Source organism: Schistocerca gregaria, chromosome 2 (genome assembly GCF_023897955.1).
Source record: "Schistocerca gregaria isolate iqSchGreg1 chromosome 2, iqSchGreg1.2, whole genome shotgun sequence".
Classification (NCBI taxonomy): Eukaryota; Metazoa; Arthropoda; class Insecta; order Orthoptera; family Acrididae; genus Schistocerca; species Schistocerca gregaria.
The window spans coordinates 989,211,239-989,226,884 of record NC_064921.1 but is presented as its reverse complement, the minus strand read 5'-3'; the positions used below and the strand labels follow the sequence as shown (position 1 = coordinate 989,226,884).

Sequence of the window (15,646 nt, the reverse complement as noted above, 5' to 3'; positions counted from 1 at the left end):
TATCGACTGTGATGAGAGCGTGTGTATTGTAGCATTGGATTTACTTTGTTCTGGATGAAGAGATGGGAGCACATACCCTACTCCTCTCGAATAGCACCAACAGGGTTGCCGAGCTTAAAGTCGCCATCCGATCAACGGATCACTATCAGCTGTGTCATATGCATTCTCTTCATTAGACACTATGGAGTAGTTCTGAATTTAATCGAGGACATTGGCAAAAAATCTGAATACCAGGAGTTTTACACTAACGCTTCTCCTCCCCTTACCAGTGAAATACTGGCAGCGAAAATGTGTACTATCAGGATCTTATCATCGAATCTAGTGCCAACGCACAAGGTGCATTAGCGATCTCAGTTATGGAGGCGCGTATATCATTAATAGGGATATAAAAACTTACCAGATTGACAAAAACATTGCTAAACGGCCATAACATGCACTCTTCTTTCCCACAACATCGGCATTATTCTTATAACTTTGCCACCTGCGGACGAAGATGTATCGACAACAGAGACGTAGTGTCCAACGAACCAACCTATCTACAATGTTTTTCGCTGGGGAATAATTTCCTTTCTTATCCATTAGGCGACGGAGAATGACTCACATTGTTGATTGTAATCTGAAAAAAAAAAAAAAAACGTGATCCTTCCGCTGCTATAGAATGCTCTCTACATTTCATGGTGAGGGAAGCTTTCGTTATGGCTGTGCCGCCGATATGATATAGTTATCCGATTTTTCGAAAACTATTTGGTGAAAAAATTTGGTTTTTCACATCTTACCGTCTGATATCTTTGCTCAAATGAGGACTGAATTTGTTTTTGTTGTATGCCATAGCTATGCGCTGTACCAAATTAAGTAAAATATTGCGCAAAATTTTAAAGATTTTGCAGAGGTAAAAACATATTGTGGTTGATTTTGGTTCTAACATTTCAGTAAATTATACTGAACTTTTATTTAAAATTGAGAGCAGAATGGGATCTCATTTCGTTCTCGAGTTATTGGATTTTATATCCGCTGGACAGTCGCGCGTCTCATGTCCATTCACGTCTCTGTGCATTGAGAATGATGTGGTCATCGTACCTCACAAACGATTCAAGATATCGAAACGAGATTTTTTTTGCAAATGATAACAAATATGCTGTATGATAAATACAGAAGGTGCATAATAACATTTTCCAGACTGGTTACACAAAGGCTGTTACTGTAATTGTGACGCTGCAACACAGTCCTTGCTATGAATTTTTTCGCTTACTTAACACATGAAACTGTTTGTATGCGATGTATTGTCTCGTGTAAATATGTATTGTAAATTCTATGTTTAAATTATGTAATATTTAACACCGGCAAGTCAGGGCATATTTAGTTAACGTTGAAGTCAGAGAGATTGTTTAGTCGTGCCGCTGGGCGCGGGAGCGCGCCAGCGGGCAGTAGAAGCAGTGACGCCGTACTCGGAGTTAGAACTTCAGTCGAGTGCTGCTAGTCCTAGCTGTGTTACATCTAACGGCTAGTGTGCGGATCTAAGTACGACGGGAAGGTAATGGTCGGAATATCTGGAAGCATGGCCGGGAAAGTTATTGTGGATTAATGGGCGTAGTGCTGAAGAAATGAGGACTTAAACGTGAAGCGCACTGTGGGCCCAAGTCGCAACAGTAAAAGCCCGCTGCCACATGTTGTCGATGCAGTGGACTTCCGTCGATCCACTGACAACGAGTGAAGTAAGATCTACGTAATTTTCGTAGGACAAAATTGTAGAAGGCTTGCCAGTGACTGTGCTTTTCTCTGAAGTTGAACGGTTAATAACAAGCACTTTATATTCGAAGTGTTGCAGTTACATTCCACCCGACAATAACACCAAGTAGGTTCCTTCCAATCCTCACCTTATTGAACCGAGTGTGTCACGCCATTATCAAGAGAAAATATGTTAATTATCAAATTATTTGCACAGATGGTGAGGAGTAAATTTCATACTGATTATCGTAGTTAATTGTTGCACTTAATAAGCTTACGCCAACTGTAGTAAATTAATAATAGACTGAAGTAATAAATTTGGTTATTAAGATTTATTTCAATGCATATTCAGCTGAAGTTAGTTCAAGAATATTTCATGAACTATAAAGCTTATTCCACCTGACAATCCCCCAATTAATGAATTATTGTCATTCAAAACTAGTTAATCAATTGTATGCAAATATATTTCATTATCAGTAGATTAAACTGTGAAAGTACCTAATTTTAAAGACAGAATGACAGTCCATTATTCGAAATCTTGATAGATAATTATCTGTGTTGTCAGCATTGCACTTAGCTGACAAATTATGAACAAAATAACTATCAAAATACTTATTGAAAGTTAACCATTGATGTTTACGTGTGGTTAGATTGTTATGACATTATTTTATATGACTACTGAGCCTGACACAGCACTTTCGTAAAAGTTCCCGTTCCACCTGCTGCGCTACAAACAGGTTAACTTTATTTTTGACACAATTATTCACGTACTTAACAGTATTGTCGCTCATCAGTTGAGCTGGCGACCGATTTTTTAATTGCTTTTACAACTTAATCATTTCTTTCGGCAAAATTTCCAGTGGCAAAATTTATTTCCAAATTATTTCATTTACCGATCGTTATTGAATGAAATTACTCATTCAATAACAATCAAGTTATGACGTCTCCTGTTTCGCGCGGAATTATCATTATTTACTTCGGATTCTGATGCCTTATCCCGACACGGGTCAAAATTCATAATTCACGGTCATTGTCAACTTGTAATTTCTCAAATCCTGGGAAGCAGGCGGGTGTTATATAATGGCCAGCAAGGTTGCAATGTGACCGTTGCAGCGCACCTGGTGTCGGCGAGCGCGTCCTCGTCGACGGTGGCGATGTGGTTCCTGCTGAGGTCGCAGTGGCGCAGCAGTCGGGCGCCGCGCAACATGGCGGCCGGCACGTGCTGTAGGCGGTTGCCGCGCAGCTGCAGGGAGCGCAGCTGCCGCGCCGCGCCGCCCAGCGACTCCACGCTCACCAGCCTGTGCCATGATATATACCTTCAGCGTCACTTCTCTTCCCAACTGTCAGTATATCTCATCTTCAAGGGTTGCTATTTACTAATTACGTGGGCCGGCCAATAAGTAAAAACAATTTTTTCTGCTTCTTAGTTAGCAACAGTAATATGATTAATCTCACTGTTGCAATTGTGCATTAGCTGTATTGGCCCAGGGAATAGCAGTACGAGGAGCGTCCCAAAAGTAACTGGAAACGTAATGCTGCACATCATGTACTTGTAGTAGCAGGTTGCGCCGCCAGAGGGTTGTAGTAGGATTCTGCTGAGTCAATCTGCCACTCGACGTCACCCAACAGTGAGAAGAATGGTTTCTTTGGCAGTTCTTTGAGTGTGGGCACAGTGCAGACGTGAACGAGGAAATGGCTAGTTCTTGTGAGCAACATGCGGCACTGAAGTTTTGTTTCTTGCTCGGCAAGGACGCAGCAGAAACTGTTGCGATGATTCAGACAGCCTACAAAGACCATGGTTTCACTAAAATGCAAGCGTACGAATGGTTTTCTCGGTTTAAAAAGGGAGAAATGGTGGTTGAAGATCAGACCCGTTCCGGTCGACCTTCAACTGCACAAAGCGAAGGCAACAACGATAAAATCCGTGATCTCATCAGTGAAGATCGACGCAGGACAATCGACCAACTTGAGAACTTGTCCGGGTTGTCCTGGAGCTCAATTCAGCGCATCTTGACCATCGATTTGGGGATGCGAAGAGTGGCAGCAAAACTCGTGCCAAAGCTTCTTACCGGGGATCAAAGGGATCGTCACGTTCGAGCCTGTCTCGAAATGAAGGATGCATTCAAAGATGATCCATATTTTTTCAACAAAATCATTACAGGTGCTATGGGTACGATCCGGAAAGTAAACAACAGTCATCACAATAGACGTCACTGGCTCATCTCGACCAAAAAAAGCTTGACAAGGGAAATAGAATGTGAAAACTATGTTGGTATGTTTTTTTGACATCAAAGGGATCGTACACTCTGAATTTGTCCCTGAAAACCAGACAGTAAACTAACAATTGTATCTGGAAGTTATGAAATGGCTTTGCAGAAGTTTGTCGCGAAAACGTCTGGCTTTGTGGTATACTGGTGTGTGGTTCCTTTATCACAACAATGCTCCCGCGCACATGGCTCTCAGTGTTCGCCAGTCTTTGGCCTCAATGAAGATGACTACCTTGACCCACGCGCCCTATTAGCCGCATTGACCAGCCTTGGACTTCTTCCTATCCCCGAGACTTGAGAGGGAAGCGTGTTGCGGATATGAAAGATGTGACATGATATGTCATGAAAGTGCTAGCAGGTATCAAAGAGGACGAATTTAAAAGGTGCTGCAATGAACGTTTGGACAAGTGTATTAATGCTAATGGAGAGTACTTTGAAGGAGATTAAGGTTGTATTTGAAAACAATAAAGTATATGCTTTCTAGAAAGAAATTCTGGTTATTTTTGGGTCGCCCCTCGTTTTTGTAGTGATTTCAGAGTATTTTATTTTGAGTGCTATGTTGTCCGTTGTACCAAGGAAAAAATTAGTGGAATCATTTGTTTTTGGTACTCTGAATAGAGTAAAAAGTATAGATGTTATTGATAAAATGCAGCTGTAGTATGTTAATAGCTGTTTTAAATTAGTTAATGAAATATGTATAAGTCGATAAATTCCTTTAAAACTGCAAGTACATCTGTCTGTGGAAAAGATCGTTCAGGTAAGAGCCAAAGAAACTGGTACACCTGCCCAACATCATGTAGGGCCCGCGCGAGCATGCAGAACCGCCACAACACGACATGGTATAGACTCGACTAATGTCTGAAGTAGCGCTGGAGGGAACTGACACAATGAATCCTGCAGGGCTGTCCATAAATCAATAAGAGTGCAAGGGGGTGGAGATATTGCCTAAACAGCACATTGCAGGGCATCCCAGATATGCTAAATAATGTTCATGCCTGGGGAGTCTGGTGGCCAGCTGAAGTGTTTAAACTCGGAAGAGTATTCTTAGAGCCACTCTGTAGCTATTCCGGACGTGTGGGGAGTCGCATTGTCCTGCTGGAATTCCCCAACTCCGTCGAAATGCACAATGGACATGAATGAATGCAGGCGATCAGACAGGATGCTTAGATACATGTCACCTGTCAGAGTCGTATCTAGACGTACCAGCGGTCCCATATCACTCCTATGCACAAGCCCCACACCATTACGGAGCCTCCACCAGCTTGAACAGTCCCCTGCTGGCATGCAGGTCCACGGATTCATGAGGTTGTCTCCATACCCATACACATCCATCCATTCAATACAACTTGATACGAGACTCGTCCAACCAGGCAACATGTTTCCAGTCATCAACAGTCCAATGTTGGTGTTGACAGGTCCAGGTGAGGCGTAAAGTTTTGTGTCATGCAGTCGTCAAGTGTACACAAGTGGGCCTTCGGCTCCGAAAGCCCATGTCCTTGATGTTTCGTTGATTGGTTCACATGCTGACACTTGTTCATACCCCAGCACTGAAATCTGAAGCAGTTTGCGGAAAGGCTGCACTTCTGTCACGTTGGACGATTCTCTACAGTCGTCGTTAGTCCTGTTCTTGCACGACCTTTTTCTAGTCGCAGCGGTGTTGGAGATTTGATGTTTTACCAGATTCCTCATATTCTGGGTACACTCGTGAAATGGTTTTACGGGAAAATCCCCACTTCATCGCTACCTTGGAGGTGCTGTATATCATCGCTCGTGCGCCGGCTGTAACACTACATTCAAACTCACTTAAATCTTGATAACCTGCCAATGTAGCAGCAGCAACCGATCTAACAACTGCGTCTTATAAAGGCGTTGCCGACCGCAGAACCGGATTCTGCCCGTTTACATATCTCTGTATTACAATACGCGTGCCTGTACCAGTTTCTTTGGCGCTTCAATGTAATTTAATCATGGCAGGGTCCTCAGTCATGATAAAAGAAATAAGTTTTCTACACCGGTTGTTCTGTTTTATTTTTATTTCGCATACTACATCGTTTCCATATTGTAGCCATGCTCTAATAAAATGTGTTACCCATTAATGACAACTGCCACCCACTTCAACAAACTGACAGTAGCACCAAGAAAGCTGGAAGAATAATTCGTGATGAACGTATTGCCAGAACGGATTATAATGCATGTGAGTTGAACATTAACCATTTTTCATCATTTTCCATAATCCTTGAATCTCTAAGCCATCACAGAGCTTGTGCTTATTGGGTAACATGTCAACTGACGAACAGAAACAGTGTCAAAATCACATTTAAGGTGATTGAAGAAGAAGACTTTCTCTCACACGGCAACCGTTGATGAACTCTGAGTTCATAACCAAGAACCACACATTAAGCAATAGAGCACGGTGGGAAAACAACCATTTTCGTCTATAGCGAAAAAATTCAGTAGCAAAGTTGCCGCTAGTAAGTTGATGATTACAGTGTTTTGGGGTATAAACGGACCATTGCTGATTCATTACACTCTAAAAAGTTACAGAGTGAATAATCACAGCTTGTGTGAGTTACTGCGAGATCTGAAACACAATATGAAAAAGAAGGGCAGAAAGAAGCTTATTTTAATGGTGTAATTTTATTTCAAAATGATCTATGCCCTCACACATCTCGAAAAAAAAAACTGTTCATTCAAAATCTTGGCTGCGCGGTCTCAGACGTCTTGTCACGGGTCTTGCGGCTCCTTCCGTCCGAGGTCCGAGTCCTCCGTCGGGCACGAGTGTGTGTGTAGTCCTTAGCGTAAGTTAGTTTAAGTTAGCTTAGTTAGTGTGTAAGCCTAGGGACCGATGATCTCAGCAGTTTTTTCCCGTAGCACCTTACCACAAATTTACAAAATGTCATTCAAAATCTTGGTCTGGAGCTGGTGGAGCACCTTCCATACACTCCTGACATAGTCATATTCTTGATTTGATGATGGCGCACCTCTGTGAATCCAAGCAAATCAAGATGAGGAGGTTGTGGAGTCAGTGCAAGAGTGAACCTGCACAGTGCTACGTAGATTCTTCCAGGATGTACTTAAGAAGCTTCTCAAGAGATGGCCCAAGTCCATAAAGACTGAGGGACATTATGAAGGGAAATGATGTTATATGTAATATTGTTTCCCCAATAAAAAGTTTGTTTAAAATTCTTAATTTTTTGACTTGCCCTTATATATCTCATTATGTGACTGACTGTGTCCAAGTATGAACTGTTGCTTGCTTCAGTGATTATAACTTAAAGTGTGGAGGATCTCATTTTTCTGGTATTACAGAGCTTATTCTTTGAAAAAGATTTCCCGGTCTGAAATAATGAATTTGAAATTTTGCTTCCATTCCGTCTCATGTTGATTTCTACAACAAGCTAATCCTGTAGTAAACTGGTTAGGTTAGTCATATTACATAACTGTGTTCCAGGCACAGTTAAGAAACAATAAAAGGAAACAATGAGGCTGAATAATGACAAAACTACTGAAGATTCTAAAGAATGCTTAAAAATGTTGACTGGGTTGAAGTTTATTATAAGCTTAATGATAGCTCTAAATTCAAAGTATTTCTGAATATATTTGTATACTTTTTGAAAGTAGTTTCCCTAAAAAGATAACTACACTCCTGGAAATTGAAATAAGAACACCGTGAATTCATTGTCCCAGGAAGGGGAAACTTTATTGACACATTCCTGGGGTCAGATACATCACATGATCACACTGACTGAACCACAGTCACATAGATACAGGCAACAGAGCATGCACAATGTCGGCACTAGTACAGTGTATATCCACCTTTCGCAGCAATGCAGGCTGCTATTCTCCCATGGAGACGATCGTAGAGATGCTGGATGTAGTCCTGTGGAACGGCTTGCCATGCCATTTCCACCTGGCGCCTCAGTTGGACCAGCGTTCGTGCTGGACGTGCAGACCGCGTGAGACGACGCTTCATCCAGTCCCATACATGCTCAATGGGGGACAGATCCGGAGATCTTGCTGGCCAGGGTAGTTGACTTACACCTTCTAGAGCACGTTGGGTTGCACGGGATACATGCGGACGTGCATTGTCCTGTTGGAACAGCAAGTTCCCTTGCCGGTCTAGGAATGGTAGAACGATGGGTTCGATGACGGTTTGGATGTACCGTGCACTATTCAGTGTCTCCTCGACGATCACCAGAGGTGTACGGCCAGTGTTGGAGATCGCTCCCTACACCATGATGCCGGGTGTTGGCCCTGTGTGCCTCGGTCGTATGCAGTCCTGATTGTGGTGCTCACCTGCACGGCGCCAAACACGCATACGACCATCATTGGCACCAAGGCAGAAGCGACTCTCATCGCTGAAGACGACACGTCTCCATTCGTCCCTCCATTCACGCCTGTCGCGACACCACTGGAGGCGGGCTGCACGATGTTGGGGCGTGAGCGGAGGACGGCCTAATGGTGTGCGGGACCGTAGCCCAGCTTCATGGAGACGGTTGCGAATGGTCCTCGCCGATACCCCAGGAGCAACAGTGTCCCTAATTTGCTGGGAAGTGGCGATGCGGTCCCCTACGGCACTGCGTAGGATCCTACGGTCTTGGCGTGCATCCGTGCGTCGCTGCGGTCCGGTCCCAGGTCGACGGGCACGTGCACCTTCCGCCGACCACTGGCGACAACATCGATGTACTGTGGAGACCTCACGCCGCGCCCCACGTGTTGAGCAATTCGGCGGTACGTCCACCCGGCCTCCCGCATGCCCACTATACGCCCTCGCTGAAAGTCCGTCAACTGAATATACGGTTCACGTCCACACTGTCGCGGCATGCTACCAGTGTTAAAGACTGCGATGGAGCTCCGTATGCCACGGCAAACTGGCTGACACTGACGGCGGCGGTGCACAAATGCTGCGCAGCTAGCGCCATTCGACGGCCAACACCGCGGTTCCTGGTGTGTCCGCTGTGCCGTGCGTGTGATCATTGCTTGTACAGCCCTCTCGCAGTGTCCGGAGTAAGTATGGTGGGTCTGACACACCGATGTCAATGTGTTCTTTTTTCCATTTCCAGGAGTGTAAATGTAATAATGGCAAGTCATTAAAGATACCTTGGATCACTAAAAATATCAGAGACTCTTCACAAAAAAAGACTTGTACAAAATAGCCAGAACAAATAATGATTCAGAAATACTTTCATATAATAAATAGTACTGTAACGTATTACTCAAAGATGTAAAAAATCTAGGAGAATACACATTTTATCTTAAATTGACATATCAGACAAACAGTTAAATAAATATGGAATTTTGTTAAAAAAGAGACAGGGATAGAAGCCACAGAAGACTGTATTATTTTTGTTAACGGAGAATAAGGGCGTTGTAAAAACAGTCCATTTGTAGCAGTTATTTTTAATAAATACTTTTTAAAAATAGATGAGAAATTGGTGCAAACAATTCAGAGAGAAAGCAAAACAGTACTCCAAATTTGCAAATAATCAAAGCCTGATTGGGTGCTTAGTTAAGAAACAGAATGAAGAAAGTTACCTTCAGGATGTCCCAGTAATGTAAAGAGGGACACTACATCAACTGTTTAGGGAGAAATTATAAAGATAATTCCACAGGGTTCGATCGTTGGCCCACTAGTGTTCTGGACTTATGTTTACGATCTGCCATTTCATTTAAATGGCTAAAAACAGGGATAATTATTTCGCCCTGTTTGTAGATGATACAAGCATCGTTGTAAAGCTAACCAAAGAAGCATAAAGAGGAAAGGTAGTAAATGATGTTTTTGTGAGAGTTACTGAAAGGTTTTGTACAAATGGGCTAGTTTTAAACTTTGAAAAATGTACTTAATCTAGTTTTACAACGTCTAAAATATCCCACAACATATTAACCTACAATATCAATATGAAATAACAAATAAAGTAGAAAATTGTAAGTTCATAGGGATACATATTGATAAAAACTTAAATTGGGAAAACCATTTAATAGACCTGCTAAATGTTTCTGTTTGGCTGCTTTCGCCATAAGAAACTATGTCCTACACTGACGCTTGGAATAAGACTTTGAATGACGTCAGTCAATGGTAAATGAACTCAAAAATATTTAGATGTATATAAAAATCGTATACGACGTCGGTTTCATTGGAGTTCCAGCCAGGGCAATTTAAAGTATTGCATGAAAAATAACGAAATGTGATGAAAAAATTTCCGACATGTGGAATTCCTCGAAAAATAAAAGTTTGTATTGACATCTTCGAAATCTAATGTAATAGATCAAAACGGCTTTCAGATTTATAAATCAGCATGAGTAATTGTGTTACAAAAAATGAAAACAATGTCAGATATGTATAGCTTGAATGAATTTTCCATTTTGGATTAGAGTACGCACTGATATGAAACTTCCTGACATGTTAAAACTGTGTACTGGGTTCGAGTCCTGGTCCAGGGCACACTTTTAATCTGCTAGGAAGTTTCTTATATGCAGCTTGTTTATGAGTGTGAACAGCGTTGATCTCAATATGGACAGAGGCTAAACTTCAGTTCTTCTACACCCCTACCAGTGAAATAACTCACTGCTGACGGATCTCACCGGTTATCGTGCAGGTCGAGCTCCTCGAGGCTGGCGAGGGCATCCATATCTGTGCTGCGCAGGTGCTGCAGCAGGTTCTGGCCCAGGTGGAGCTTGCGCAGGTGGGGCAGCCGGCGCATGTCGGGCATGCTGGAGAGGGCGTTCGCCGTGAGGTCCAGGCTGCGCAGCGCGGGCAGCGCCAGAGCCGGCATCGACGACAGCTGGTTGCTGGCCGCGTGCAGGTGCTCCAGGCCCTGTGGCAGCTGCGCAGGGAGCTCCAGCAGTCGGTTCCTGGCCATGTCGACCTGCACCACAACCAACAAACTATATCAGTGACAGGCTATTATTATCATTTATTATGCCGCCAGAAAATAATTAGTATGCCACTTTAGAGCTTTCAGTTTAGCTTGTAAGATGTGTATATTTCTATCGTCTATTGTCAAACCACAATTTATGAAAGATGTTTGTATTTTATTGATAGGATTAAGTAGGGATAATTAATATTTGTCATTTTGGAAATAGTTGTGGTAGCAGGGAATGTCTGCACCAAAGTATTGTTGGCCAGAGAGACCGCACATCGGTATAATTTTAAAAAGGGCGGGAGAGACCGCTTATGGATATATTTTAAGAAAATAGCAGGAAAGACAGCGCATTGATACATTTTGTGATGGTAGCAGGGATTGTCTGCACCAGAAAGCATTGTTGGCGGGAGAGACCGCACTTTAGCGTTCGTAGTAAGTCAGTAATAAGCGAGATGTGAAGCGTGTCGGTAGCAGGTCTGAAGCGAGAGGTTGAGAGGAGCGGTGTGCCTGCCAGCCACCAGCTATGATTTATAAGAGATTATAAACGGATGTACAGAGACATCAGCTAACTATTATCATAAGAGGAACTAATATTATTGAATTATTATTATTATTATTATTATTATTATTATTATTATTATTATTTTTATTTTTGAGAAAGTCAAGACTACTGAAGGTATGTTTGCGCAATGCTAGTTGTAAGATTATTGTAACAAGCAAGTCCCATTTGAACGTTTGAAAATCATTTCATTGCCAACAATAAATATTTGAAGAATAGTTTTCAGAACATAATTAACTTTTGCCAGGAATACTGCATTACTGATCATAATCGAGCCCATAAACCATGAACGTAAAACTTTGGAAAATTTTATTGTTGTCAAGAAAAAGTTTAACTATGAATTACGTAACTTCAGTCAAATTAATTAAAGAATAACGTCAGTTTTGCTATTAAAGAATAACGTCAGCTTTGGTAATAAATACAGCGACTTATTATGACAGCCCACCTGCAGCTAATATAGTAAAACAGGAAGTATATTCATGTCGCAGTTCGATGTAGCAATCAGATGGCGATCCAGTAATAGTGAAAAAGGTAAGGGACAGTTTTGGGTTATTGCAGGTAACGACTGAGTGCTACGACGACGACACATTCTACGTTTCGTCGAAATAATCAGAAAATCACTTTTAATAAGCAGCAATTGAATTTGTATGGGAAGATTGCTCTTATTATTATTGAGAGAGAGAATTAATTTCAAAGCGAAGATTTCAATTGTTATTATTAAGCATGAGACAGAAATCCTAAGAGAAGGTTTCATAGGTTATTGTAGAAGGGAAGGTTGCATAACAAAAGAGATATAGAGGAGACGGGAAGGTTTCAAGCTCAAGCTTCGTTGTTGCAACGCACATGAAAAGTTTATATTTACAGATTAAGAGCACAAACGGCTATGAGATACCAGCTATCGACCCATGCTGAAACACCCATATTCATATGCGGTGTAGCTCCCGCAGGTCGCAATGCAGACGTTGGCTCTGGCATCTGGTAGATCATGTGGATGGCGAATACTGTCCTAGGATATGCTATGCCCCGCCTGCTCGACCTGTTCATATAGTTCTGCGAGAGTTGTTGACCTATGAGTTGCACGAGTCATTCTCATCCCTTCATATCCCACATGTCCTTGATTGGAGACAAGTCTGGAGATCGTGCTCGCTAGAGAAGTTTCTGCAAGCCTTGCCGAGCATGTTGGGTTCCTTGGGCCGTATGTGGGCGAGCGTTATTCTGTTGGAACAACGCATCATCTTCCTGTTGCAAGAATGGGTCTAACAACACCCTGCACATACTGACCCTTGTTTAGCGTCCCCTCCAGAAACGCCAAATGTGAAAGAGAGTTGAAGCTTGTCGCACCCCATACTATAAGACCTAGCGTGTGGCCAGTGTACCTAGAACACACTCTGCGAGACAGTGCTCACTAGGTCTATGTAGTACGTACAAACGACTATCACTTGCGTGCAGACAGAACGTGCTTACATCGCTGAAGCACATGGCATATCATTGTATCTTTCGAATGATCCTCTGATAGCACCAGTCGATCCATGCACATCAGTGCTGTGGTGTGAGTGGAAGACGAGCTAGCGATGTGCGTGGCCACAGTCCCACGGCTAATAACTGGTTTGCCACAGTTCAAGCTGACATGCCTGAGCTCATAAGCCATCTTGTCTGTCCTGTGGTAGCTGACGATCTGCCACTGCTGCTCTTAAATGCTTCAAATGGCTCGGTTCAAATGTCTGTGAGCACTATGGTTCTTAACTTCTGAGGTCATCAGTCCCCTAGAACTTAGAATTACTTAAACCTAACTAACCTAAGGACATCACACACATCCAAGCCCGAGGCGCATTCGAACCTGCGACCGTAGCGGTCGCGCGGTTCCAGACTGTAGCGCCTAGAACCGCTCGGCCACCCTGGCCGGCCACTGCTGCTCTTACATTACGACTTCCCTGGCGGGCGTCTGTGCTACTAGGATGTCAGAAACCTTGTCAACTGGTATAAGAATGTTCACGCGACCACTGTTACCAACATCGTTGCACATCTAGTTTAGCACGTCCAACTTGTGTGGCACTTCTTCTAAAGGACCATCCCGCCACTTAGAAAGCCACAATCTGACCCCTTTCAAACTGGTCCATTTGGCTGTAGGAAGCGTGACTGTGTCTCTGTCTGCTTACTTCACACGTTTGCACCACAATGAGCCTTCTGGTGGTGAGCATTCTCTATTAAAGGGTTGACAAAGACAGCTATGCCACTTCACTTTGTGTTGCCAGACGACGTCGAAATCATTGGCAGTACCTCAACTATCCCATAGGTAGTGTACGCTGTCATCAGAGCATAATGGACGTTGTCTTTCGAGACGCACTATTTTTTTACCTGGCAGTGTCTTATTATGTATTCTGCCTGAAGACAGGTTTTCATTTAGTTGCTCTTCATGACTTTTACTGCTCTCTTCATTTCCACATAGTTCACTCACAATATCTTGTATCTTCTCCTTCTTTTATTTCTGAATGACTACTTCTACACTCAGGAAGCAACCTTACTCTGTGTGGCAGAGGGTACTTTGCATACCAGCGTCATTTCCACCTTGTCCTGTTCCTGTCGCGAATCGATCGCAAGAACTATTGCTGGTAGCTCTCTGTATGGGCTCGAATCCCTCTAATTTTATCTCCATAGTCTTTTTGCGAGATACACATAGGGGGAAGAAATATACTAGCTGGAATGTATGCTCTCAGAACTGTAAAAGTAGACTACAGTGTGATGAAAAACGCCTCTCTTGCAATGTCTGCCACAGGAGTTGGCTGAATATCTCCATGACGTTTTCACGCTTACAAAATGAACCTGTGACGAAACATGCTCCTCTCCTTTAGATCTTCTCTGTTTCCTTTATAATTCCTATTTTGTACAGATCCCAGACTGACGAACTGTATACAAGTATTGGCCCTTTATCGATTGACTACATTTCCAGAAGATTCTTCTAATCTACATCTACATATATAGTCCGCTAGCCACCAAGCGGTGTGTGGCGGAGGGCACAATTGGTGCCAAAGTCATATTCCTCCCCCTCTGTTCCATTCGCGTATCGCGCGAGGGAAAAACGACTCTCTGAACGCCTCAGTACGAGCTCTAATTTCGCTTATCTTTGAATGGTGATCATTGCGCGATTTGAAAGTTGGCGGTAATAATGTATGTTCTACATCCTCAGTGAAGATCGGATTTCGGAATTTAGTGAGCAGCCCCTTCCGTTTAGCGCGTCGTCTATCTGCAAGTGTGTCCCACTTCAAACTTTCTATGAGATTTGTAACGCTCTCGTGATGGCTAAATGTACCAGTTACGCATCTTGCCGTTCTTCTTTTGACCTTCTCAATCCCTTGAATCAGACCCAACTGGTAAGGGTCCCATACAGAAGAACAATACTCCAAGGGTGGACGAACGAACGTATTGTATGCTATCTCCTTTGTTGAAGGACTGCATCGCTACAGGAATGTTAATGAGGAAGAACTGAATCTAAATTTAAAAACATTAATGTTATTTGTTTTGCTTTCAATTTCCATGAACAGATTCACAAAGAGTTTTAAAGCCACATGTAGAGCTACGTGTAAATGACTACTTTGCCATTCACACCTACGTGTTTGGCAGAGGGTTCGTCGAACCACTTTCAGATTATTACTTGACAAATCCACTCTCGAATAGCACATGGGATAAAAAATGAACACTTAAATCTATCTCTATGAGCTCTGGTTTCTATTATTTCATTTTGATGGTTGTTTCTCCCCATGTACACTGGAGCCAACAAAATCTATTAACATCTGGAGGGGAAAGTTGGTGATTGAAATTTCCTGGAAAGCTCTCACCGCACTGAGAAACACCTTTGTTTTAGTGAGTGCCACCCCATCTTGTATGTCATATCCATTACACTCTCTTGCCTTTCTTGCAATGGTAAAAACATGTTGCCCTTCTTCTTTTTCAATGTTACCGTCAATTCTATGGATTTCATATCACGCACCAGCACTCTAGAAGAGGATGGACAATTGTAATGCAAGCTATCTAATGAATCTAAGTCTGGAGTCTGCCTTGCCTACGATTAATTTTGCGTCAAATAATCGCTCCATATCCATTACTCTAGATATTTTATGGACGTTTCTGCTTCCAATGATCGTTCTCCTCCGACACACCAATCCTTCCAATGCATTCACCGTCGAGCAAACCAGCTTTCCTTTCTTTTTCTCATAAATTACAAAACTCATCTTCTC

General features: G+C 42.7%; 1 protein-coding gene across 1 annotated transcript in view; it reads right to left on the bottom strand.

Moving 5' to 3' along the window:
• Positions 1 to 15,646, bottom strand: part of LOC126335483 (protein artichoke) — a 326,438-nt gene that overhangs the window by 53,352 nt on the left and 257,440 nt on the right. Inside the window, exons 9-10 of the mRNA XM_049998802.1 lie at positions 10,575 to 10,858; positions 2,844 to 3,023 (exon numbers count right to left, since the gene is read on the bottom strand). Of these exons, the coding sequence (XP_049854759.1) occupies positions 2,844 to 3,023; positions 10,575 to 10,858 (464 nt within the window). The remainder of the gene's footprint in view (positions 1 to 2,843; positions 3,024 to 10,574; positions 10,859 to 15,646) is intronic.